Source organism: Hippopotamus amphibius, chromosome 4 (assembly GCF_030028045.1).
Source record: "Hippopotamus amphibius kiboko isolate mHipAmp2 chromosome 4, mHipAmp2.hap2, whole genome shotgun sequence".
Classification (NCBI taxonomy): Eukaryota; Metazoa; Chordata; class Mammalia; order Artiodactyla; family Hippopotamidae; genus Hippopotamus; species Hippopotamus amphibius.
Window position 1 is genome coordinate 112842785 of NC_080189.1, and position 26890 is coordinate 112869674.

The window sequence follows — 26890 nt, forward strand, 5'->3', positions numbered from 1 at the left end:
TACAATAATGTTCTTTTAATGAAGATAAAAAATCATCAAGGAAAAATTACAAAGGAAACAAAAATAACAAAGACAATTACATAATTTTGATATTTCACAAGACATAATTAGATTTTTCTATAAAGTTCAGCTAAACAACTATACAGTTATATTTAAATAAATCCATTTGTTTTATACAAAAGAAATACCCTAACACAGTAGAGTTTTGTAATGCCTTGGTGAACACCAATTTGATGCTTTAAGATTTTAATGTGTTGTTAACAAATTTTCAAACTCAGGCAAGTTTAGAAATATCTTCATATTGAATTCCTTCAACTCTGCGTCCTTTTAAAGGGCCCTACAAATGAAAATAATTGAAGAAGAGGTTAAAAACACACATGTACTCAGAAGATAAGAAAAGGACATACACTTCTGGATACAATTTGCCTTTTCCACATTCCTAAGATACCATGAAGGAAGCGGACAGCTTTACACATCTGTGAATTTTAAAAATACTCTATAGTACCCTCATCAAGAACTGGCCAGTTTCTTCATTGCTCTGTGACTTGTGTTATCACTAGACCTGTGGCTGAGACCTGCTAGCCGCTCCGCATCTCTTCTGCTGCCTGGATAAAGGCACACTTGCTGGCCCACCCCGTGCTCAGGCGTGGCCGTAAGATGCAGCTCCAGCCCATGGAAGGGAACAGAAGGGATGTGGGCCACCTCCAGGCCCAGGCCACACTCCCCTCCACGCACAACCGTCACGCTCCCCGTGGCCTGTCTGAGCACATGGACGTGGAAGCTGTCAAAGCCCCGCGCGAAGGTGGTAGAGACACAGAAGGACCCTGGGCTCACAAATCACCTCTAAGAAAAGAGCCGTTCGCTGATCAAGAACACCCATTTTGGATTTCGAAATTTGAAGTCAATTTCTATCATGTTTGTGCCATGTTTTTTTTTAATAGCAAATACCATTATTTTAAGCAACACAAATTCTCATACTCAAATATACTCATCTAGTTTAGCTGTGACAGGCTGGTCTTATTACAGAAAATGAGTCTAACCTGAAATATATTTTCTTCTTCCCTTCATTTCCAACAAAAAGGGAAAGCGGAAAGAAAACCGGATTAATGAAAGATGATACCTGTCATAAAAGCTGATCCAACCTGGGAACACAAAGGCTAAGAATATGGGCTCTGGACCCAGACCGCCCAAGTTCACACCCCACCCTTAGCAGATGACGTAACCCCTCAGTGACCCATTATCTCCTAAAGGGAAAGGACAACAGTACCTGCATTACTGGGTTGTTGGGAAATGAGTCAGCACATATAAAGTGTTGCGAATGATACCTGGAACATACTATGAACATAAGCTCAATAATTCTCAACTCTTATTACTGTTTGGTTAAAATTTAAAAGCCGGTCCTCTCCACTGCAAAACATAAAAAGATGAAGATAACTCTACCCTGGGCTGAGATTTTTAACATTTTTTTACCGAGAATCATACCTTCCTTTAAAAATTCCTTTTAAAATGTATTTCTTTTAATATGCAATGATAAAGCATGACTCAGATTGACTCCTTCATTATCAAGTTTAAAGGTCGAAGGTCAATTACATTTCTGTGATAAGAAGGCCAGGCAGGGGATAAAGCAGGTAACCACACGTGGATTAATTAGGCAAGTAGCTAAAAAGCTGGGGCTGGTTTTGAACAATTGTGTGAGCTATTTTAAAAAAATCTGCTTAATAAATGTGTAAATTTCAAATATTATGATACTGATACTAAAATTTAAGAGGCCAGAAATATCAAAAATAGGAGGAACCACTGGAAAAGTTCATGTTTTTTAGGGCACTGACTTGGAAAAAACACGGGCACGTAGAGACAGGCTGACCGACAATAGGCCTCCTTCAACAGAGGCTGGCTGCAAAAGAGAAAGAAAAAACCAAACATTTGCATGTGGGTTTCCTCTCCCAAGAGCACACGCTGCTTTGCAATCAGCCAGAAAGACTTTCCGTGCAGATCCCTGCCGAGGTTCTGTCTCAGGCCAGCTTGGAGAGTAACAAAAGCATTAGAGGGGAGGACGGAGCTGAGGGTTCACAGTGAGGCTCTCGAGACTCATACAGCCTGGAAACCAAAGGTGTGGATGGAACCTAGGAGATCCTCAACAGCACTGAGTCACTGTTTCCCTTAGATGAAAACGAGAAGCAAGGTCTAAGTTGCATTGTATAGTGAAATTAAAAAGTGGAGGAGATTCACCCTGCCAAGGAAATGTGAGCGTTTCCACGATCTTATGCTGATTGAATCAGAAAAAAAAAAAACTTCAATCTGCTCATTTAGTCAGATAAATAAATTTCCTACTGACAGGTGACATACCCTGTTGCTTTTTTTCCCCTTAGAGTTATGTTAGTTGGTGATTAGGTTAGTATTTTCAGGGACAGCAAAAAAAATGCTTAATTTACTGAAAAGTGATTTCTTTCAAATAAGGACCTAAATAGTTTTTCTAGAAAGCTTTCCTGAGACAACATTCTCGAGCCAGTTCATAGGTGGCCGTAGGGGACCTTAAAGAGAACACATAAAATGTGGCAGTTGACATGCAATTCCTTGGAGAGAGCCCAGACTGTCATCAGACTCTTCAGGAAGTCGATTACTCCCGCAAACACTAGAACTCCTTTGCCCCTTCCACCACGTGAGGACACGTGAACCAGGAAACAGGCCCTCAGCAGACACCAAAGCTGTCTGGGCCTTGATCTTGGACTTCCAGCCTCCAGAACTGTGCGAAATAAACTTCTTCTGTTTCTAAAGCCACCCCAGTCTATGGTATTTTGTTACAGCAGCCTGAACAGATTCAGACACACACAGAATTTCTTTTGTAATCAGAAAATAAAATGCTTTAGTAATGTCAGTCATTAGAGAAAATAAGCTTATAGATTTCCAAACAGGACAAAAGGCAAACAGAAAATTCTTAAAATACCAATCCAATGAAAAAACACCACGGCACATTTTAAAAGCATTTTGAAATTTCTGTCTTTGTGTAAACATACTTACGGTTTCAATGACTATAGTAGCTGAAAAAGTCTTCTCATTGATGGATTCTAGGGTACCTTCATTTCCTCTGTAGCCTCCGTTTAAAACAAGAATTCTTTTTCCTGCAACAGAAAAGGGTTAACACTTAATGCAAAGAAAATAGCCACTTTCTTCTACTTTCTTAAAGCCAAATGCAATTACACTGAATCAACATAATGGAAAACAAAACCTTCTCTTGGAAGTTCTTAATCATTTAATAGCTGTATGATTCTAAAGTACAGTTTGTAGATATTTTGATTACCATAACATTACAAGACTCCTCATTTTTTCCACTTATTTATCAGAGTGTTTTAATTTTAGATCAAGAGCCCAGAAGTAATCAGAAAAAGTTCAGCTCACTTTAATTTCTCTTTTCACAAAAATGCAAACATACGCCTACATTTGACTGAGCCATTCTATCTCTAAAAATTCTTCCCACAGGAAAGAAATCACACATCCATACAAAGACCTGTACGTGAATGTTCATATAGCAGTTTTGTTTGTCATGGCCAAGAACTGTAAACAACTCCAATGTCCACCAACAGGTGACTGGATAAAGAAACGGGCACATCCACATAATGAGATACTCAGCAATAAAAAGGAATAAGGTATAGCTGCACACAACAACGTGGATGAATCCAAAACAGCATGCTTGGTGAAAGAAGCCAGACAGAAACAGCACATGTGGTATGATTTTAGTTACATAAAATTCTAGAAAAACATGAGCTAACCTATAATGACGGAACGCAGATTTGGTGGCTGCCTGGGGGGGACAGGGGAGACAGCGGGGAGAGGAGGATTATAGAGGAAGCTGAGGAAATTCTGGAGGGTGATGGACACATCTGCTAACTTGATTGTAGGGATGGTTTTAATGGGAGAGATCACATGTTGAAACCTATCAAATTACACACTTTACACAGATGCAGTTTATGTCAATTACAGCTCAATAAAGCTGAAAAAAAAAAGTGCACAATTTCTAATCCATAAAATGAATTTTACTTTAGGGAGAAAGAATACAGGATCTGATAAACGTTAAGTTTTAGAGACTAACGTTATCACTGTGCCAGCAATGATACCACCATGAAGAGTCTGGGTCAGAGGTAAACCACCTAACTAACCACAGAAGCAGTTATACTGGATATGTATAAGACAAGGAAAAGAAAATGTAAAATAATATTGACTTTTACTTTACCACCTCTAATAGCTAAACAAATATATTAATAATAATCTTGATATGATTGATTTTATCCAGATATGTCTGTGATTTGCTTCTGGCAAAAGAAACAAAAGACTTTAGGGGACTTCCTAGGTGGTGCAGTGGTAAAGAATCCGCCTGCCAATGCAGGGGACACGGGTTCGAGCCCTGCCCTGGGAAGATTCCACATGCCATGGGGCAACTAAGCCCGTGCGCCACAACTATTGAGCCCATGTGCCACAACTATTGAAGCCCACGCACCTAGGGCCCATGCTCCACAAGAGAAGCCACTACAATGAGGAGCCTGCGCACCACAATGAAGAGTAGCCCCCACTCTCAGCAACTAGAGAAAGCCCGTGTGCAGCAATGAAGACCCAACACAGCCAGTAAATAAAATTAATTAATTAATTAATTTAAAAAAAAAAAAAGACTTTAGGAAGGGAAAATTTATCCAAGCCACAAAATAGCTTTCTCAGAGGACTGGTAAACTACCATGTCACGTCAAACTGGGATCCGTTATATTGGTGATTATATATTTCCAAAAAGGAAACATATCCAGAACTATCAAGTAATGTCAAAAACTTTGGTTTTAGGAATGGAATCACTTATTTTCATGGTACAAATATTAAATGGTCTGCAAAATGGTTTACCTGGTGCTGGAATGACTGTTTCTAAATGAGTCTGGTCAAGTTTCAGCTTGTCTCCAGAGTCAATCATCTTCACGACGGCTGTGTATTTGTCAATTACTTCCTGTCGTGTAAAACCAACACTTTTATAACAGAAGAGAGATGTGAACACAAAGTCCAAAGGACAGAAATGAAGAAATGTAAACAAATGAAATGCTAATCAAAAGGTAAGGGTAACTCAAGTCTTAAGAGTTACACCTTCCATCAATGGAGTTTATTTTCTAGCTGCCATATACGGCCATGGTTCTTAAAGAATTCAATCCAAAGCCTAGTTGAGGTTTTCAGCTAGAAAGACAAGGCTGGTGATCTTAGAATAAGACTTGAAGAAATGCAGTGAGAGGGATAATTCTGTGTCATTTCAAGTGCAGTGGAAGGGCAATTTACGCATGCACAAGGCTGGGTGCTAGCGTGAAACTATACTTAGGAGAAGCAAAAGAAAGAAAAAGACTGGAGTGCTGGTTTTTAAATGTTAAAATCCTAGAGCAAAGCACAAGGAGGCCCTCCTTGGAACTCTGGGGCACCGTTACACTGCCCGTCAGTAACACTACTTACTAGCAAGGTGTGCTCACTGAATTTTTTTAACAGGCGCCGATGGGCTTTCATATGCACTCTTTGCTCCAGTAAGAAAGCAGACCGAAGTTAGGTATAAACTATGGTTGGAAATGAAGTACTTCTCTAGCCATTGTGAAGTCAGCCTTCCTTCTACAGCACCATCCAGAATCCTAGACACACTGCTTCTGAGACTAGGACTTTGTTTTTAAGGAATATCAACGAGGCTTTACTCAGCGACCCACCAGCTCTTTCCCCAAAGTCCATCCATAACGTCATGTCCTTACCTTCACAATCCCCTTTTTCTTATGATATTTCTCTCCAAGTTTTTTGGTGATAATTTTCACTATAATTTCCTAGAAAATAAGAAAAAAATAAAGACAGAAGGAATGATTATAAATTATCTTTCCTCTTCTGATCCTTCATTTTAAACCATTTTCACCAAAAATCATAGTAAAATGTTAGCTGTGTTGTTAAATAAGACATTTTGGAGTTGGAAGCCTTCTCAACAATGCCAAAACATCTCCTGAGGAATCTTTCACTCCTTCTGTCTCTTTTTGTTCAACACAGTTGGTTACCAAGAGGAAAAAAATGCATATCTCACGGCTGAGTTCCACACTGAAGGTTTCCTGAAATCTAGGACTTTCTTCCACCAATCGCAACTCTTACAATTCCAGGTCTTTCATAGAGAGCTTCTTTCTTTCTCTCCATTCAAGGAAGTGAAAAGTGCCAAGAATATTATATGTTGAGTTCACTGCTGACAAAAAACTCAGAGGGTGAGAGTCTCACTGGGAATTGTAAGAAACAGAGGCTTGGCGCTGAAGCACGAGATGTGCCACAATATTCTTTTCTCATTATGTTGCTTTGGATTTCTGCTGCAGACGGGATTCCTCCAGATTAACTCCAGCTAAAAGTATCGCTCCTTCTGAGCATCTAGTTCTCAAATGGCAGAGAAATCTGAGCTTACTTCATGTTAAAGCATTCTGAGTTTGCTTCTTTACCGTTGTTTTCCTGATTTCGATTAGCTAACGGCTGATGATGAAAATTAAATTGCCTGACAATGCCAGATTCACTACAGCGATTCTGTATTTGCTACTTTAAGTGGATACAGCAGAGGTACTAGATGGTCACCAGTACTTCAATAAGCCAGGCTAAATGTTACATTAACAAAAATCTAGTAAGGACTTTGAGGGGAGGATATTTAATAGCAGAAAAACACACGTTTAAGGGAAGGCTTGAGCATTCTTATTCTTGAGCCACTATTCCACTAAGACTTTCTCAATGAAGCCATGCAATACCAACAGCTTTTATAATTTAAACATAACTCACTACATCATTCTACTACTGACACTTGCTCATAACAGATCTGTCAAAACTTTCCTTCCTGAGTTTAAAAACAAAAGCCCTCCAATCCATCTCTGTGGGCTGCTGGTTATTTTAACACACACACTGCACGTTTCAAAATGAGACACACACTGAGTCACTGGATTCCTGCTGGCTGTTCTGCACTTCTAATGCAACACTCTCCCGGAGGAACTGGGAAGAAGATCTGAATAATGTACTATACCAGAAGGTTATCAAATCAAAAGTAAAATGTAGTTAAAAGTATTGTCAATGGAAAGAGGACTTCTGGACTAACGTTAACTAAAAATGCTTTTGCCTTTCTTTTCTGCTTTTGATTTTTCTTTTTCCTTTAAACCAAAGGTTCTGAACAAAGGGTACACATCAGAATCACCGAGGCAGTTAGTAAAAATGGTCATTTCACCCCCGGAGACTGGATGGCGGTAGTACTGAAGCATATATATTTTGGATAAAAATGCTCTAAAGTTTTCTGAATTGTGCTCTGGTTAAGAACTCTGATTACATATTCATAAACAATATATGAAGTGATTAATATCAAATGCCAGCTACTCTGGGAAAGCAAAGCAAAATAATTCACAGATGCTTTCCTCTCCAGGTCCTTCCTGTTCTGATCCTAACCCAAACTTCTCCTGAGACGGGACTCAGGGAGCCATGCACCCCGGGAAGCAGTACTGTTCATCAGGGCGAGTACAACCTAGTGAACTGACTGCTGGGGAAATCCTGGCTCACCACTTCCTAAGTGACCTTGGGGGAATTACTCAAATCATCCAAGCCTCAGTTTTCTCACCTATAAAATGGGAATAATAACAGTAATTACCTTGTAGAGCTGATATGAGAATTAACTGAAATAATTCATATGAAGTACTTTTTTTTTTTATAGTTTTTCTTTTTGTTTTTAAATTAAAGTACAGTTGATTTACAATGTGTCAGTTTCAGGTGCACAGCACAGTGATTCAGTTATACATATATATTTATTGTTTTTCAGATTCTTTTCCCTTATAGGTTATTATAAAATACTGAATCTAGTTTCCTGTGCTGTACAGGAGCTTCTTGCTGGTCATCTATTTTATATATAGTCGTGTGTATCTGATAATCCCAAACTCCTAATTTAACCCCCCCTCCCCCAGCCTTTCCCCTCTGGTAACCATAAGTTACATCTGTGGGTTTTCTACATCTGTGGGTCTATTTCTGTTTTGTAAAGAAGTTCATTTTTATCTTTTTTTTTTTAGATTCCACATATGAATGATATCATATGATATTTATTTGTCTTTCTCTGACTGGTTTATGAAGTACTTATTTTCTATTTAATACAGCAAGGATTTTCATTTTATATCACTTCTTTCATGATCCTTCATATGATCACTAGGCAAATGTTTCCCACTGTATAAGCACATAAACTAAGACATGGAAACTAAATTATTTTTCAGCTAGTGAGGGAATAACTATGAAAGCTTAAATTAGAACTTTGCACTTATTAATCTTCAAGATTATTATTATTTTTCAAATCAGAAATCATCCAAATAACACTTTACTTTTCACTCTCGTGTTACTGATCAAGCCAGCTTCTTTAAGGATAACTAAGATACCCTGAAGGTTTTATGAAAACTTCATATTCCAGTAAGTTCAAAACAGAGTAATAAATAAAAAAAGTTAAAGTACTGAAACGTTTAAAAACTGTTATGAAATTATCTTAAAAGAACAAGAAATAAAGTGAAATAAGTCTGAGAAAGACAAAAGCTGTATGATATCACGTATATGTGGAATCTAAAAAATACAACAAACTAGTGAATAAAACAAAAAAGAAGCAGACTCACAGATACAGAGGACAAATCAGTGGTTACCAGTGGGGAGAGGGAAGAGGAGAGGGGCAAAAAAGGGGTGGGGGGAAAGAAGAGTTATTATGGGATTATATGAGATCATTTGTGTGAAACTTTTGAAAACAGGAAAGCACTATAGAATGTAAAGAATCTTTCAATAAAAAAATTTTTAAAGACTTTAGTAAATTAGATTAAGAAAAAATGAAAAAAGAAAGAATATGCAATAAACACAATAAAATACAAAGCTTTCCTTGAATTTGTATAATTAAAACCCGTTTTTACAATAAAGTACCCAACTGGGTATTCTTGTAGCAAAAACTGAAAAGAATCTGAGGCATAAATTCAAAGTGTCCACACACAAATCTGGCATTAAACTCAAGGAACATTACTGGTCCATGAACATGAAGTAACCCCCCAACACGATACAACCAGTACTTACGGGGCAGAGGCAAAGACGAGTCATTAAAGTTACAAATCTATCTACGGAATGCACAGATATTAAGAAATTTAGCCATTTATACCAAATGCTATTTAAATCATTCACTTAAAAGCACATGTAGAAGTAAGAAGCCCCAGCGGGATACGTACAGGCTGGAGCCAGTAATCTGTTCGGGAAGCTCTTTTCTTCTCCTCTTCAATCTGGAGGACATATGAGACATTCCTAACATTACCTCTTTAAAATCCTCAATTTATTTCAAATAACATTCCACTTAGCAAAAGAACACCAAAAACACACTTCACAGGACATGGATATAATCTGCAAGCTCTGATAAACAGAAGTATTTTTTGCAATTAGATTTTGATTGAAAAAAAAAAAACTTGGATTTAAGAAAACAAGTGAGAGGCAAGTCAACTGACCAAGAAAATAAATGCAAACGACCTCTACTGAGTCAAACCGCAAGGCCACCTGTCAGTATTATGCTGCCGCCTGCCTGCTTCCTCCGTTGGACTGTCCTGCGCTGGAAAGCAGGCGATGTTTTCAGGGGTAAACACGGAACTCTTACAGACCAACTTAGCACAGCGTGGCTGGGTACGCAGTGTGATGGCAAAAAGGAGCTTCCCCGTTTGATGAGGATATAAAGCTTGTGAATGGAGAGGAAGAAAAACACAGCCAGGAGAGACGTAAATAAAAGGGTGACCAAAAGGAAAACGTGCTGACTGGCTGGCATGGCTCTATCTCACGCCTTTTTCTTTCTCAATTGCTTAGTTAACCCTAAGGGCCAGCTTTCAAAGGGACCGAACAATGTCGTTCTTTGGTTGATTCAAAACCTCATCTTAATTCTTCCAACTTTCCAATATAAACAAAGAATATTCTCATTCCAAGCAGGTAGACCTGGCTTTCTGTTTTACTTTGAATTAAATTCAAAATGGCCTGTAAGACCTCTGTGGTGTTGCCCCTGCCTCTCTCTCCAAGCTCGCATGCCACCCCTCTTGCGCTCGCCATGCACCAGCCACATGGCTCTTCCCTGTGGATGCTGCACTAGAGGCCTCCCCGCCCTAGCCGGGCACCAAGCTATCTCCCCACTCCCTGCCCTCAGACCTCCTTCGCACTCAGCATGCTGTAATTCCTTATCCACTGGCCATGGAGTGTCTCCCTCGCTAGAGTGAAAGCTCCACAACACACAGGGAACGTGTTTTTCTCTCTGCTCTACATATGCAGGACCTCACATGATGCCCAGCACAGAGCAGCAACTCAGTATCTGCTGAGTGATGGAATGACCACATCTCACAGAGCATGCATGTTATGTTATACTTCAAGCTTTTCTGACTGTCCTGCATTGTGTGAGGACTCAGTAACTGGGAAGACCAAACAGTTACCTCCTGTCCCTTCACAAATGAAGAAAACGGATGAGGAGACTGGAGGAAATGATGTCACAGGGAAAAAAGTTAGCTTCTTGTACCCATTTATTCCTTCTCTTTGCCTCTTCTACTTATTTCATGAATTTACTGATAAGGGAATGCGATGTGTTGGAAAGGAGAAGGAGTATTTAGGAAATATTAAGAACCTTCTGCAGAACGGCTCTAGAATTTTAGGTAAATTTAGAGCAAAACTACAGCCCTAGATTCAGATAATCATAGGTTTTCAATGATTCATCATATAAACTAGGCCATCAGGTTAAATCAAATTAAAAATACATCTCTCCTGGCTAGGAGGTATAAGTGGAAGTCAGAGGCAACAGGAGAGCTCAGGTTGGTGGGGCGTCCACGAAGGAGGCCAATTTCACGGAGCCACCGGAGGTGAGCAGAGCTTTCATTTCTGGCTTCAATTACCACTGAGGTCCTTCTAAATGAGCTCTATTGACCATAATTTCATGGAGTATTTTGAAGACAGCACCTGAGGCAAGAAAATAAACCTATCTAGGGAGGTTCCAGCTCCACTCAGATAGAACTGCATCTAGGCTCTTCTTCCCAACGCAGTATGAGCACATTTTTTTTACTTTATATTAATCTCATAATTGGTGCAACTATTTAATGTTCCTTGGTTGGAATGACATCATTCCCCTAACAGCTAGAGCTGACAAGCAGATAATAAAGCACACCTCCATGATTTCATCAAGTGCAGACTTCTTCTTCTTCTTCTCTTTGGACTGAGCTGAGCTCTGGGAAGAGTCCTTCCGCTTCACTGACGCTGCGTTCCCTATCGTCTTCAGGGCACTTGGTCCCAAAGAACTGAAGGAAAGAGGAACCATGCTGTTAACAAAAACTGGGCAAAGATGTACGCTTTATAATGTGTGAAAGGAACAACACAGAAGGAATCCGTTACATGATTAATTTACAACAGATTAGTCAAAACAACGAAGGGCATGCCTACCATTTGCAGGGATGGGAGCGCCATGAGAACAGGGAACCCTTCTTGTCCCCTCCCCCTGCAGGTAGTGCCACTCTGTCCAAGACGGAGGACAGCATCAGCTTCAGGGCTGGGGCCATGCGGGTTTGATCCTACTTCTGCTGGGCCCCTGAGCAAAGAACTTTTCTAAGCTTCATGTCCTCATCTATCACTGGGGATAACAATGTGATCCAACTCCAGCTCGACCACAAGGATTAAGTGCGATGTCTGTAAAAACGGCCGGCAGAAGTCCGGCAACTGCTTTCAGTTCTATTCTTTAAATCAAAGATCTCAACATTCAATTAAGAATTTTTTTATTGCTCCCGACTGCCTAAAGTCATCGGTGTACATTCTAAATTTCTGAGTGCCAATATAAAGTTGTCACCACTGGCCACAGAGCACCGTCTCTGACTTACTATGTACACTTGTCATTCTGAACAATCTGCTATTGACTGAGCCATGCCCTGTGCTTCAAGCCTCTGAAAATCTGCACATGCCTCTTCTATACCTAGAATAGTCTATTAATTGAAATTCTTTGAGATCCATTCTTCATGAGGCTTCTTGGATCTTGTTTTTTGAACTGCCACAGCACTCCAGGGCAGGCATCCCACTCCTCCACCTTGTATGTAATCATTTGTATCCGTGACTCCTCTCTCACAGGAGGGCAGAGACTATGTATATATATTTTCCCTGGGAAGTAGCAGTAATTATCTTGTGACTCAGATAAAACAGATGCTCCATTAGTATCTGCTGACTCATTGAATCTTACCAAATTATTTGTCATATTTAAAAGATACAAAATAAAGAATACATATTTGCACCAAGCTACCATGGAGGTAAACAAGAAAAAAAGTGTCATTAATAGAAAATACAATAGAATTATTATTTTCCACTATTCGGACCTTTTCCCCTAGGCATTTAAAGGCAGCCTCAGCTTTGTGAGCAGCCAGATGACTGTGAGGACCCCGGATGACTGAGAGGACCCCAGTGGAGCCTGCAGTCAACTGAAATCCCTGCTTCTTGAATGGGGGGTGGGGGGCTGTAGGTCAGGACTCCCCCACCCTGTCTTCACAGAAGCCCTTCTCTCTTTATCTAACTAGAAGCCTTTACATTTACTCCTGCGAAATTTCACTTACTGGGTTTTGTCCCATAATTCAATCTTCTGAACATACTTTTAAGTTGTAAGGTTTGTGACAACTGTAAATAATGTACATTGGTTGTGGTTGTGAACAGATTAACTCCAGTTAAACTCTTCAATGTGCTACTTAAACATTCTTTAGATTTAAATGTACTTTTGAGCGAGGAACACATTGAATTTAGCAATAATTCTAGATCATAAACAATCACAATATGTCTATCTAAACAGGCACTAACAATCCCAGCAGAAGGGAAATGACGATTAAGTGGCTATTTTGGGGTTTAGTAATTACTTCTTCCTTACATGTTCGCAATCCACCTATTTCCTATGTAATCAGTAGGAAAAGCCTGTTACTATTGTGCTCTGGAGATTTTTCTCCACTTTTTGAAAAAACATTTGTTCATTTTTCTGCTTTCTGAGTCTTCTCACATTCTCTTCGATTTCTCAAATTTTACCAATATTGAGTCATCAAACACATTTATAAATTATTCAATATCTTAGTATTTGTCTCAGCTTGGAAATTTTAATTTCTTTAAGGCTGTTAGATTTTGGGTTGGCCAAAAAGTTCATTCGGGTTTTTGGAAAACCCGAATGAACTTTTTGGCCAACCCAATACTTTTTCTTAAAATTAAATTGAATAAAAAACAAACCCAGTTTAAACATGGGCAATAGGTAATTCTCCAAAGAAGATACATAAATGGCCAAAAAACACATGAAAAGATGCTTACCATCACTAATCATTAGGGAAATGCAAATCAAAACCATAACGAAATACTATTCCACACTCATTAGGATGGCTACTACAAAAAAATACAGAAAATAACAAGTGTTGGCAAGGACGTGGAGAAACTGGAACCTCTGTGCAACTGCTGGTGGGAATGTAAATGGTGCAGCTGCTGTGGACAACCTTTTAAACATTAAGCACAGAATTACCATACAATCTGACAATTCCACTTCCAGCAAAACACCCAAAGGAATTGAAGGCAGGAATTTGAACAGATATTTGTACACCAATGTTCAATGTTCAGAAGAGCATTAATCACAAGAGTCAAAAGGTGAAAACAACTCAAGCTGCTCACTGATGGATGAATGGATAAACAAAATGTGGTCTACGTATACAAGGGGATATTATTACCGAGACTAAAAAGGAAAGAAATTCTGATCCATGCCACAACATGGAAAACCCTGAAGATGTTATGCTAAGTGAAAGAAGTCAGACACAAAAGGACAAACACTGTATGATTCCACTCATGTGAGGTAGTCACATTCACAGAGACAGAAGAGCAGAACAGAGGTAACCGGGGGCTGGGGGAGGGACGTGGGGAGTTAGCTTTCAGTGGGCACAGAGTGTCAGTCTGGGATGATGAAAAGTCACGGAGATGGATACTGGTGATGGGCGCACAACAAGGTGAATCTACTTACTGCCACTGAACTGTGCACTTACAAACGGTTAAAATGGTCAAGTTTATGTTGACCATTAACAGACTGGCAATGGAACATAAGGCTTCTAGAACAGCCCTAGGATTCTGCTTTCAGTAACTGGAGTGGGTATTTGTATGATTAATGGAGACAGAAAAGCACAAAGGAAAAACAGAAGTGAGAACGGAGTAACTTTTGTTCCAGCAACGGGGAAGCAGGGCTTCTCTTTGTGCCTCAAACAGCCTAAAAAATCCATTTTTGATATCTAGGTGATTTAGTTAACTCTGAGTTTTAAATATATAAGAGATATAAATCAACAGGAAAATAAATTCCAACCTCTATAAAAATATACCATAATTTCAGAAAAAGAAATCTTAGATCTGAGTCTCTCCACTGTATTATCTGCAACACTATTTACACATTATAGATAGTTGAGAGTGAAGTCACAGAACTTGGTCAAATGAAACGAATCTTTTACTAACACAATCGCAGCTTGGCACTGGGGTGCAGTAGGTTGAACAGCAAACCCCCAAAAGTGTCAGCTCCTCATCCTTGGAACCTACCAGTGTTACCTCATTTGGAAAAAGGGTCTTTGCAAATGGGATTAAGGTAAAGATTTTGAGATGAGAGTATTCTGGGTTATCTGGGTGGGCCCTAAGTGCAACCACATGCATCCTTTTAAGAGGGAAGCAGAGGGGGATTTGGCGCACAGAGGGGAAGGTGATGTGAAGATGGAGCAGAGAGAAACCTGAAGGGATGCAGCCCGAAGCCCAGGAATGCCTGCAGCCACCAGAGGCCAGAAGAGACAAGGAATGGATTCTCCCCAAAGACTCTGGGGGGAGCACAGGCCTGCAGACACCTTGATTTTGGCTCAGGGATACTAATTTCGGAATTCTGGCCTCCAGAGACAGAATAAATTTCTGTTGTTTCAAGCCATCTAGTTTGTGGTAACTTGTTACAGCAGCCATAGAAAACTAACATAAGGGCAATCAATTTGGGGGCCAGCAGGACCAATCTTAACAGTCACCTACACTTAGGAACAGCAAACAATAAGGGAAAACAGAAATATGTAAGGGTCCAAAACTACATGGCACATGTTAAGATATACTCCAGCCTGTCTTCCAGCTCATATCACAGCAGTATTTTGAAAAGAAATTTTCTTTTAAAAGGCACCATATATAGAACCCAAATAACCAATTTCTTCACAGTATCTAATATAGATGTTAATACTGAAATACTCTGATCAAAGTTAAGGCAGATGGCAAGTCATCCTGAAGCAGTTACACACTGCCAACTCACCCTGCCCGTTTCCTGCAATTCTCCTAGACACTTACTTAGTCGTGCAAATAAGCACTGGTCTGTAAGTTAACCAAAAAAACCCCCACAAAATCTCCCACAAACAAAAAACTGAGTTAGGTTAAATAAGAATACTAAGTAAAACACCAAATGTCACTCAGCTCAAAACCAAATTCCAGCAGCTTCTGGTGCCTCCTGAATACCCTGTCCGAGTCATCTTTTCACCTCCATAACTAAGCTGAATGCACCGCACATCACAAGCAGAGCAGATATTTGGTGAAAAAACATACGAGAACTGCAAGAGAAGAGAACATGAAAAGTAGATATAAATACCTGACTACGTGCCATATTTATTAAGATTTTATGGAACACAGCTGAGCTCGTTCACTTACATATCATCTACGGCTGCTTCCTCACCCTGAGAGCAGAGTTAAGTAGTGACAAAGACACATGGCCAACAATGGCCAACTAAGTCTAAAATATTTACTACGCGGCCTTTTATAGAAAAGGCTGGTCCACTCATGGGCCAAAAAAGACTCATGATCTAAACTGAACTGATGGATAGAATTGTGGATGAAAGAGTTAAAAAGGAGATCTTCACTAGCAGCTTCTCAGAATGAGGAAAATCAGACTTTGGGAAGCAAGTTCACAAATGGTCTTTATTTCCTTGACAACGAGCATATAAAGCCTTGGGGAGTGTAACTTTCCAAACCCCAGGGAACAAGTCAGAGGTCAATTTGGAATTATTTACACTTAAAAAAAAAAGAAAAAGAAAAGAAAAGGCTGGTCAAGTCTTGCTCAGTACCACACCATCTAGAAGGGAAGGCAATTATTCCTGAGTGTCTACTAATGCATTTATATTCTACGAGGCACTAAGGAGATAGTTGAATAGGTTAGTCTCTATTCTCAGAAAATCATAATAGAGCAGGTAAAACAACAAGTGTGTACCCCAGCTAACAAACTTGATGGTGGGCTATGACAGAAAATGAAACAGTATTGCTACAGCACAGAAAGAACCATTAAGTGGAGAAGGATTTAGGAAGAAGCAAATGTTTACCATGTGAAGAAGCATTTACTCAAAATGAGCCTTTCCTCAAAAGATGGAATCAGCTCATCAAAGGCAAATTAGAAAAAACCCATTCCTAAGAAAACAAAACAAAACAAAACAATCAACCATTAAACAAAAAACAAGAAGACATGAAAATAATAACCAGAAAAAAAAAATTCACAATACTTCACTTTTTAAAATACAGTAATCAACACTTCGCCAAAATTCTCAAATTCTAAGATACCCATGCACGTAGCTCACCTTGATTTGGAAGATGCTGCTCCTGAACTACATGCTCCTTTATTCAAATTAAATGTGACTGGAAGAAAAGAATTGGTATTCCATATATATCTCAAGAAAATTATAGTAAAACATCAGATATAATAAAACAAAATTATAATAAAAATTATAATAAATACCACAATGCAGCCACATAGACATTCATGAACATTTCTGAATAAATGAGAGCTGGAATGCTCCTACCCAGAGATCACAAACTCCTGTAAAATATACTGGACTGATGCTGACAGAGCTGGGAAAGACTGTCACATGATGTAGCAAACGGCCCTGGATGCTTCCCCACTCCACTGCCCCTCTCCTCGGTGACAGGAATCCAATTTTGTTTGGATGTCCAGACCCCTCACACATGGCTTAGAGGATGCTATCGTCTGAAGGTTTGTGTCTCCTCCCAAATCCAGATGTTAAAAACCTAATGCCCAAGGTGATGGGACTAGGAGGTGGGACCTATGGGAGGTTAAGATTAGTAAGGTTCTTTGGTCTAAACCAATCAAAATAATTCCATTCCCTTTCCCAGTGACTGTTTTTGAGGTGGATATGAGATACACTCTGGCCAATGACATTCAAAAGGAAGTCTGCTGGTGAGAAGAAAGTCTTCTAAGAAAAGTTTCCATGCTCACAGGGGACTCCAGAGGAGAGACACTCTCTGTCTTCTTCTGAACAGTGCTGGGTCTGCATATGATGGCTGGAGTGCTGGCAGCCCTTCTGTGTCCAGCTGTTGATAGTATGGCGTCTGGAACCACCCTACCTCTGGGACTTTTTGGTATGGCAAGGTATTTCCTTATTGTTCGGGCTACTGTTACTCAGTATGGTTATTTGTTGCTGTAGGCATTCCATCCAATTCATTGTCATCACCTTTTCATTTAACTGATGAGAACAATGCAATTCAGACAGATAACACCTCTTGCTCACAAACATGTTGCTAGTTTCCGGCAGAGCCAATATGAAAGCATCCATGTTAGGAAAGGAAGAAAAAAAAGTAAAACTACCTTTTTCTTCATCATTTTCTCTGCTTAATTCCGTAAACACAGGAGTTTCCTTTAAAAAAAAAAAAAAAAGTCTGAAGGTTTGGCTCACACTTGCATTTACTATCAATACTCAATAGTCTTAAATTATGATCTGCTACCTAAAATGGTTAAGAACTAATTAGGAAATTATATGTATTGTAAAGATTCTCCAAAAAAGAATTACTCTACAGGGGAAAAAAGTAGCTTTTCTGTATCAAACTGCCAAAGTTTACCTACATTTTTATTTCTATTTCAATTTAAGCAGGAAACAACCACATAAAGCAATAAACTTTAGGAATCTTAGAGGATTACTTTAAAGGGCAAAACCTTTCTCTTTTGTAGTATGCTTCAGATCAAGATAAGACTAACTCAAAGAAAACTGCATGTAAAATCCACCTCTGGCCTTTCTCACCTTCTGAGATGGCCCACACTCTGTCTGTGGCGTGTGTTCTCTCTAAATAAATCCACTTCTTACCTATAAAAAAAAAAAATCCACCTCTGCCACCTATGACCTTGTCATCTCAGTCACTCTCATCATCTCCCTGAAGGCTCAATCATTCCATCTTTAAACTAGGGATAACCTACATATTTAGAGTTGTGATAAGGGTTAATTAGGATAACATAAATAAAACACTTCCCACAGTGCCTGCCACAGTAAGTGTGTGATAAATGTTAACTGTTGTTTCTACTGATTAAAAAAAAAAAAAAGGATGATCTTGAGTTCTAGCTAAAATATTTTATTAGGTAATGCCCATATAGGATTTCACAAAGGAACACAAGAGAACATGATCTTACTTTGAAAAAATTGATATCTTTAAATGTAGAATGAGGAAGCACTTATCAACAGAATTTCCCCTGCTTTTTTGGGTGAAGATAGTGTTTATACCTGAAAAATACAAATTAACTTGAAGGTTTTAGCAATATTAAGCTAAAATGTTACAAAGCAATAATGTTACTCCAAAAAGGAAACCACTTTCCTCAGTACAAGATGTGAATCCTTCATAATTTCCGCTATAGGAAGTTATAATTTTTTTCTCTACTGAAAATATAGATTTAAGTTTTTAAAAAGCGAGAGAATAAAAAAATTCTCTTTTTAAGAAAAGAGAATAAACTTCTGCTTCAGCCTTAAGCAGAAGTTTAAATTTCACATTTACAGCAGTTTAAGCATTGTTCCTGTTTTAATTTAACGCAGAAAACTTCTAAAAGACTGTGTGACACACATATGTGGACTATAGAAAAATGGTACAAATCAACCGGTTTGCAAGGCAGAAACAGAGATACAGATGTAGAGAACAAACATATGGACACCAAGTGGGGAAAGCGAGGAGGGCTGGGGGGGAGATGAATTGGGAGATTGGGATACCAAATTGTACACTCTAAATATATGCAGTTTATTGTAAAAAATTAAAAATTAAAAAAAAAAGACTGTGTGACAACACGCATGTTAATGTAAGTAATAGCATAACTCTTACAAACTCTCTCAATTATCAAGAAGTTCAGCCGACATGGTACAAAAGTTGGTTCACAAAGCGATCCTCACCAAGGTGTTAATTCTCATTGCTCACTACTTCCCACATCACTCTGTGCTAAATGGCTTATACAATGTGAGCTCAACAATGATCAGAGCAGCTGTGCTCATAAGGGTCAAAAACTGGAAATAAGCCACATACTTCTCAACAGGAGAATGGATAAATAAATTGTGAAATATCCATTAAATGAAATACATCAATAAAAAAAAAGGAAGCACTGATAAGAAAGGAAGTGGATGAACTGTACATACAGGACATTATGCTGAGCTAAGGAAGCCCAACACAGCTCAAACTGGATGATTCCATTCCTATGAAGTTCAAGGGCAGACTAAACTAATCGACAATCAACAGTATCAGAACAGTGCTCCCTTCTTAGGGCACAAGGGGTATTAACTGGGAATAGGCATGAGGGAACCTTCTAGGACACCAGAAATGTTCTATATCTTGATCTGGGTGGTGGCCACATGGACTATCTACCCATCCACCCACCCACCCATCCACCCACCCTTCCACCCATCCATCCACCCATGCACTCTTCCACCCATCCATCCATCTTTCCATCCATCCATCCATCCTTCCATCCATCCACCCACCCACCCATCCACTCATCCACCCATCCAACCTTCCATCCATCCATCCATCTATCCATGCATCCATCCACCCATCTTCCCATCCATCCATCCATCCACCCATCCACGCATCCATCCACCCATCTTTCCATCCACCCATCCACCCATCTTTCCACCCATCCACCCATCTTTCCATCCACCCACCCATCCACCCACCTTTCCATCCATCCACCCACCCATCCATCCAAACATCCACCCACCCATCCATCCATGCATCCATCCATGTAAAGACACATACACATGTAGAAGCTCATCGAGCTGTAACCTTAACATCGATGCATCTCCTACACTTTACTATACATGTGCTACACCACAATAAAAAGTTATAAAAAATACTAAATGGCTAGTAGTTTCACACACACACTAGGCTGTATTTTCCTGCTCATACACAACTTCTCGTATGCAAGCTCCTGGAGGGCAGGGGTTCTTATCTTTTGTCCACTGCTGTATCCCCAGTGCCTAGAATGCCTGGCACACAGTGGGTGACCAATTCTGTCATGTGTTCCCTCCCCCATTCACCTGGGTTTTGCCCATTAATTCCTCAAGACTCCTCAGCCTAGGGGCTGTATCTACCTTCAAATATTCCAGGTCCTCCCCAGAGGGGAGCCAGTGCCCGCCCTCTGTGTTCCCTCCCACACGCAGGGCTCAGCCCCAACACCCCAACACCGCGTTAATTACAATCAGTTGAAACACTCTGTTTATGTCTTTGCTGCTAGGCACTGACTCTATTTCAGAGATGAGGAAACTGAGGTTTAGAAGATTATATAATCACACAAGCCTGTGAAGCCAGGAAGTCAGAAACTGACCCAGGTTTGTCTCCACTCCACAGCCTGGACTTTTACACCAGGCCACGCTCTTTCTCCTACAAAACTCAGTCCAAGGCTTAAACAAACGAATGATTTTGCATCTCCAGACCTTTGTGTGTTGCCTCTCTGGAAGATGCTCACCTGCTCTTTCCCTTCCAGGCCTCTTCTCACTTGTTCTTGAATAAATTTGGCGGTTTTTTCTTCGTCGTCGAGGTCCTGCTTCTTCTTCTTCTCTAGTTCCAGTTGCCGGCGGATTGTCTCAGGGTCCCTGTCTATATACTGAATATACCAGCCTTTTGGGGTCTCGTCCACTTTGCACAAGCCTTAAAGAAAGTAACAGACACTATAATTTTATACACAATCAAAGCTGAAAGTACATATAAATGTCTTCTCTCTCTGCACTATTTACTCATTCAAACACACTCATTCAGACACGTTCAAATACACAAATTCATACAGCATGTGAATTTTCCATATTTACAGTTAGTGACATTTAGATTTTAATTAGAATAGTTCATCTCTTTAAATAGAAAAAAACATTATTTTGATTTTTGTCTAGGTTGAGGCAACACATTTAAACAGGGGAAACAAAAGCATTATCTTGCTTAGTAATTATTCAACTGTTTCTAAGTAATTAACATCCACTGAGAACATGACATTCTGCTAACTTAACTAAGCAAACATCTTCCCCCCCAAATGGAATAAAGAAACGCTCTGAATACCTAATACATTGATACACAATTTCTTTCTCTGTTCTTTTCCTCAACTTTTCATCCTATTAGAAAATGGACAGCAAATTTTTAAAAAATCACCTGAAGAAGGGATAATCACAGTTTCCAAAAGTGAAATGAATGTGGGGGAAAACTGGAAGAGGACACGAAACGATCCTTAACCTAACAAGCAGTGACAAATCTTTGAACCGTGGAAAGAATCACTCCAGAAGCTCTCACACACCCGCCGTACACATAATCAATCCTGGAGGGTTACTCCTTTCCACCAGTTTCTAACTGTCCTACTCATCCTCTTTTGCATAAATTCACACAGAGAGTATGACCATCCTCTCCCTCTCTGCAATGCAGCCACTGAACAACCGTTCATGTAACGTCTTGTTCTCACCTTCTCTGCCCAGCCACTTAGTGAAATCGGTCAGTGTCTCCCACTGCGTGGCGTTCATGTGGATGTGCTCTCGGTGGCTGATGTACTCGTTGTAAACGATATTGTTGTGAACCCTCTTGGTGCCTAAGAACAAAATACGACACTGCTGACCTGAGCAGATTATGAAATTACAAGGTCATGTTGCACAGGACTTAAGATGCTTACCAAAGCGTCTCCTGAGAAGTTCTAGGAAGTCATTTCGGAATTCCCTAATAAAGCAAGGAGGGAAAGCATTAAGGTTAACTTCTACAAATACATAGCATCACCTTTCTGAAATTTAAGCCATCATATAGTTTGCATGAGCAAATGACATATGAAACATTTACATGAATATCTGTTATGAACCTTTAAAAACTGAACAAGGGAAGAATCCCAAAAGATTACAGTTTTCAAGAATTAAAGTTAAAAGTCAGGTTGGAGTTGAAACTTTTTGTCTTGGAGAAGAAGGCACAGCAAAAGTGACCATATATCCTTATGAGGTCTCGGTGCTACTGAATGTGGCACAATAGCCCCATTCTATTGACAATAAAACTGCCCTTTCCAAGTGAAGTTGGCACTTACTGTGTCCCTCTGAGCTGAGCACACTGCGTTAAGTGCCAGATAAACATAGGTGAATGAGATATAAAATCTGGCCAAGGTTACAACCTAGCAGAACCATCCTAACAGAAGCCAAACTGAAAAAGAGATGTAACAAAATATCACAGGAAGTGGGGGGGGGGGGGATGTTCTTTAATCTGGGTGGTGAGAAGTACAAATAGGACTTTACAGGTGAAGAGGAAGAGAAGGCTGTTCCCATCGGGCACAGAGACAAGAAAGCACCACTTGGTATTTGAGAAATGACAGACATATAGACAAACAGTCATTTCAAATTAAGTATTCGGTAGATATTTTCTCAAAAATAAAGTGAGCCTGTCACGTCAAGGAAAACTGACAGTATGTGTTGCCAATGATAAAATTTGAGCTTTCAAGCAAAAATGTAGGCATTTTGGTAAACCAGTATCCGCCACCATGAGTCTGACATTCTTCCCAATATTTAAGATGTTTCTGACAGCAATGAGTTGACATCAGTGAATATGATTTTATGATACTGCATAATAAAATATATTACTGTTCAGAATTTCAGAAGACCTGTATAACTCAATGAACTAATATTTTCCAAATGACTGATGCGTAATGTTATAAAATCATGCATGGGTGCAAGATCCAAGTTAAAGTAAAAGATCAAAGGGAGTTTAATGTCATAGCGTATAAAGGTTTGCTATATGGTTTCTGATTCCACATTGCAATTAATCTTTAAGAAACTACCACACTATTGTGTTTCAATGTGGTATCAAAGAATAACATCCAAAATTACGTGAAAAGGCTGTTAAAATCCTCCCCTGCTTCCAGCTACACATCTATGTAAAGGCTGGACTTACTTTACATACTTCAACCAAAACAACACTTCAGAAGAGAATGAAGGCAGAAGCAGATGTGAGAATCCAACTGTCTTCTATAAAGATAGACACTGAAAAGATCTGCAAAAATGTAAAACTGCCACTCATTTTTTTCGTGTTGGAAAATATAGTTATTTTTCAGGTAAAAATTGTTATTTTAACTGTAATAGGCTTATATTATGATTTTAAACAAATTTTTTTAGATGTCTCAGTTTTAATCCCTAATTTACAAGTATCAATAGCTATAGCCCACATAAACAAAAGGCTTTGGGGTCTATGACCAAAAGGTCTAGAACTCTGGAAAGAAAGAGCTAGATGGAGGCAAGACTAAACATTAATAATAATAATTAACAGCTAATATTAATCGAGTACTGGGCACTATTCTAAATACTTTCAAAGTATTAACTCCTTTAAACTTCACAGAAACCTTATGAAGGAAAGACAATACTTGGAAAATAAAATACCCACAGATGAGGGCACTAAAACACAGAAAAACTCAAGAAGTTCACCCAAAGTCACACAGCTCCCAAGTGGAGAAGTCCGAGTTTGAAGGACTTAAAATCAGGCAGTTCTGACTCCAGAGCTGTGCTCTCAGCCACAATTGTTAGAGAATGAAAGAGAGTTTTTCGTACGTTTGAAGTGAAAGGAAGGAAAGACTGGAATTGTGAGAAATACTTTTTTAACAATTCCACACAATGATAAATTGTCCAAAGAAGACAAAAACTGAGCACAAGGATAAACAGCTATCATGTTCATATGTAAGGAATAAATGGAGCCTCCAATATGTAAAATATTAAGCATCTATTAGATGTCCAACTGAATAAAGCTTATGGGAAAAGGCGGCTTTGAGTTACTCACTCAGAAAAGTAATCCATGAACTGCTGCGGGTTTTCTGAAGCCAGCAATAGTTGTCTCTGATGAGATTCGGACATACAGTGACACTTAAAGCCATTCTACAAAAATGTATAGGTAGTCGTTAAATTCTGATCTAGGTCATTATAATGGGCCCTAAATACAAGCACTTAATTAAACCCTAAGGAGCTGCTCTTTGATGATAAATTGCAAAAAAAAATAACCAAGTCATTGGCTATAAGCTCCCTATTGTTTTAAAAAAAATTTTTTTTTCATAAAGTTGAGTTTTGCAACCCTGCTAATCAAAGAAGAATCCCAGAGGATTAAAGAGACAGAAACACAGTGCTTTAGGAAACAGACCTTTGTAAGAAACAGTACAGGGTACAGTAACAGAAAAATGCTTTCATTTTTCGACTCAATTTAACAAAATCCTAGTGGGCACCCACTTCATAAAAGTGTTATGCAAACGTTTCAAACAACACAATACTCTGGATCTGAGCTTCCTCCCCCTCAAGCTTCCAGTCTTACAGACAGAGACAGGGGAGGTGGCTTCTAGGGGTCAGCTTCTCCTCCCCCAGGGTGCCCTCCTAGGCAGGGAAGGGCAATGAACAGAGGTGAGGGCAAACAGGCCGGAATCACCCCAAGTGTCTTACTCTGAAAAGTGGTAATTAAAAGAGAGAACCAAACGTGTATCCTCTCTTTCCCTCAGGAATTATGTTTTAGGATAACATCTGAGGATAAGCAAATAATCCTAGTTAATGAGAAAAAGCTCATTTTTACAAAAGAATGGCAGTCAACAATAAATGTAAAAAGAACTAGAGAAATAACCACTTTGCAACTTCTAATGAAGTAAGTGACTAGAGCAAAGATGTTAAAACATGTAAGTAAAATGTTGATGGGAAACTGGAGACATGGAATGATTCCACACCCCACTAGTATTTGTTACCAGTTCCCCCATAGTTACTCTCCAACATTACTTTACAGGCTGTCATCTTTACTCAATTTTCTTAGCACTACAGGTCACCAAGGATTCTGCCCCCAAATATTTAACCTGAATCTGATCATCTAAGTCCCAGTTTACAGAAACTACAAGAGTTAGAGAAAGAAGACGAAAGGCAACCACAAGAAAATTTAATTGTTAAAGTGGGAATCCTGCAGGGTCATTACTGGCCTAGCCTCTTCAAGTCAACGTCAAGAAAAACAAATAGGGCGAAGGGAGGGGACTCTGTTTATATTTAAAAGTTAAATTTAAAAATCCTAATTCCTCACAGCACATAGATTTCTAGGGCAATGAAACTATTCTGCAGGATATTATAACAGTGGATATTTGTCAGTATACATTTGTCCAAACCCACAGAATGTTCAACAGCAGAATGTTCAACTCTAAAACAAACTATGGACTTTGGTGCTAATGACCAGCCACTGTGGCTTCACTGACTCTACTGCACCAGGCTGATGGTCTGGGAGGCTGTACATATTGAGGGCAGGGTATATATAGGAAATCTCTGCACCTTCTGCTCATTTTTACTGTGAACTTAAAACTGCTCAAAAAAAGTCGATTTTTTAAAAAGTCCTAATAACCAAATCCAGTGTACAGCTTTTGACTGGCTCTGGGTTTGAAAAAAAAAAAACTGTTTTTTTTTGTGTGTGTGTTTTTGTTTTTACTTTATTTTATGGAAGTACAGCTAATTTACAACGTTGTATTAATTTCTGCTGTATGACACAGTGATTCAGAGATACATATATACACATTCCTTTTCATATTCTTCTCCATTATGGTTTGTCACAGGATACTGAATAGAGTTCCCTGTGCTAAACAAACAAACAAAAAACTACTTTAAAAAGCATTCCTGGGGACCACTGAGAAAATGTGACTACGGCGCATGCAACAGATGATGTGATGAAATTTTCATTAATTTTGTTATGTGTGATGACACACATTGTGGCTATGCAGAAAAATATCCTAATATTTTAGAGGAGGGTATTTAAATATTTAGAGGCGAAGTATCCTGATGTTTGTGATTTCCTCCAAAATATTTTAGAGAAGAGGAAACATGGTGAAACACAATGTTCAGTGACACAAATGTAAAAATCTGGGCAACAGATCCACGGATATTCCCTGTACTAGTCTCCAGTTTTCCGCGTGAAAATTTTACCTTGACTGGTAGAAAAGAGAACTCAAAGAGAATAACTTGTAGCGATGCTCTGCAACCTGAGTCCCGCCTGAAGGATCTCATCCCTCACTTGCAGGCGAACTTGCATCTGGGTTAGATTATGCCAAGCGCCCGGTGTTCTTCCTTTCCGACCCAATTCAATCCGCAGAAAAAGTGTGAATGCCACGGCACAGCATCCAAAGCTTTTTCAGGATCGGCCCGAAGACCCCCGGCCCAGGGACGGGAGACCCAGGCCCCCACCCCGGCGTCGGGGACCTGCGCCTGCATCTCCCGCGGGGGCCCTCCGGGGAGGCGGAGGGGGTGGCCCGCTTACCTCGTCCCGGCACTGCTTCTGGCACATCTGGCAATACCAGCGCAGCTTCTGAAGCCCCTTGGACTTGATCCTGTTGGCGATGGCCTTAGGGGTGAGAAAATCCGACTTCCCCATCCCGACCGCCGCCGCCGCAGCAACCACTCTCGGGACCCCTGCCTTCAGCCGACCGGAAGCGGAACTGGGGCTGGCAGGGGTGGGCGGGACAAATAGCCTCCTGGGCGAGTCGGAAGGAAGGCGGGGCTCCCCAACGCTCGCGACGCTTCCCTCTGTCCGGCGGGAAGAAGCGAGACGGGGGCCGAGAGCGGGGTGGGCGGGGCTC

The 26890-nt window shown here is 39.8% G+C and overlaps 1 protein-coding gene across 3 annotated transcripts; it reads right to left on the reverse strand.

Moving 5' to 3' along the window:
- On the reverse strand, positions 1-26744 carry KIN (Kin17 DNA and RNA binding protein). Of its 3 annotated transcripts, XM_057732517.1 has the most exons (13): positions 26572-26744; positions 24091-24185; positions 21962-22005; positions 21758-21880; positions 20783-20964; positions 17660-17708; positions 16635-16692; positions 11186-11315; positions 9234-9284; positions 5754-5822; positions 4882-4981; positions 3019-3119; positions 1-337 (listed from the first exon to the last, which is right to left on the reverse strand). In XM_057732517.1, the coding sequence occupies exons 1-13, from the start codon at positions 26683-26685 to the stop codon at positions 275-277; spliced, it is 1179 nt and encodes a 392-aa protein (XP_057588500.1). In that variant the 5' UTR covers positions 26686-26744; the 3' UTR covers positions 1-274. The 3 variants fall into 3 exon arrangements, with proteins under 3 accessions (XP_057588500.1, XP_057588499.1, XP_057588502.1); XM_057732516.1 differs by having other exon boundaries at positions 1-3119; XM_057732519.1 differs by lacking the exon at positions 24091-24185 and having other exon boundaries at positions 1-3119; positions 26572-26695.
- Between the last annotated feature and the right edge of the window lie 146 nt (positions 26745-26890).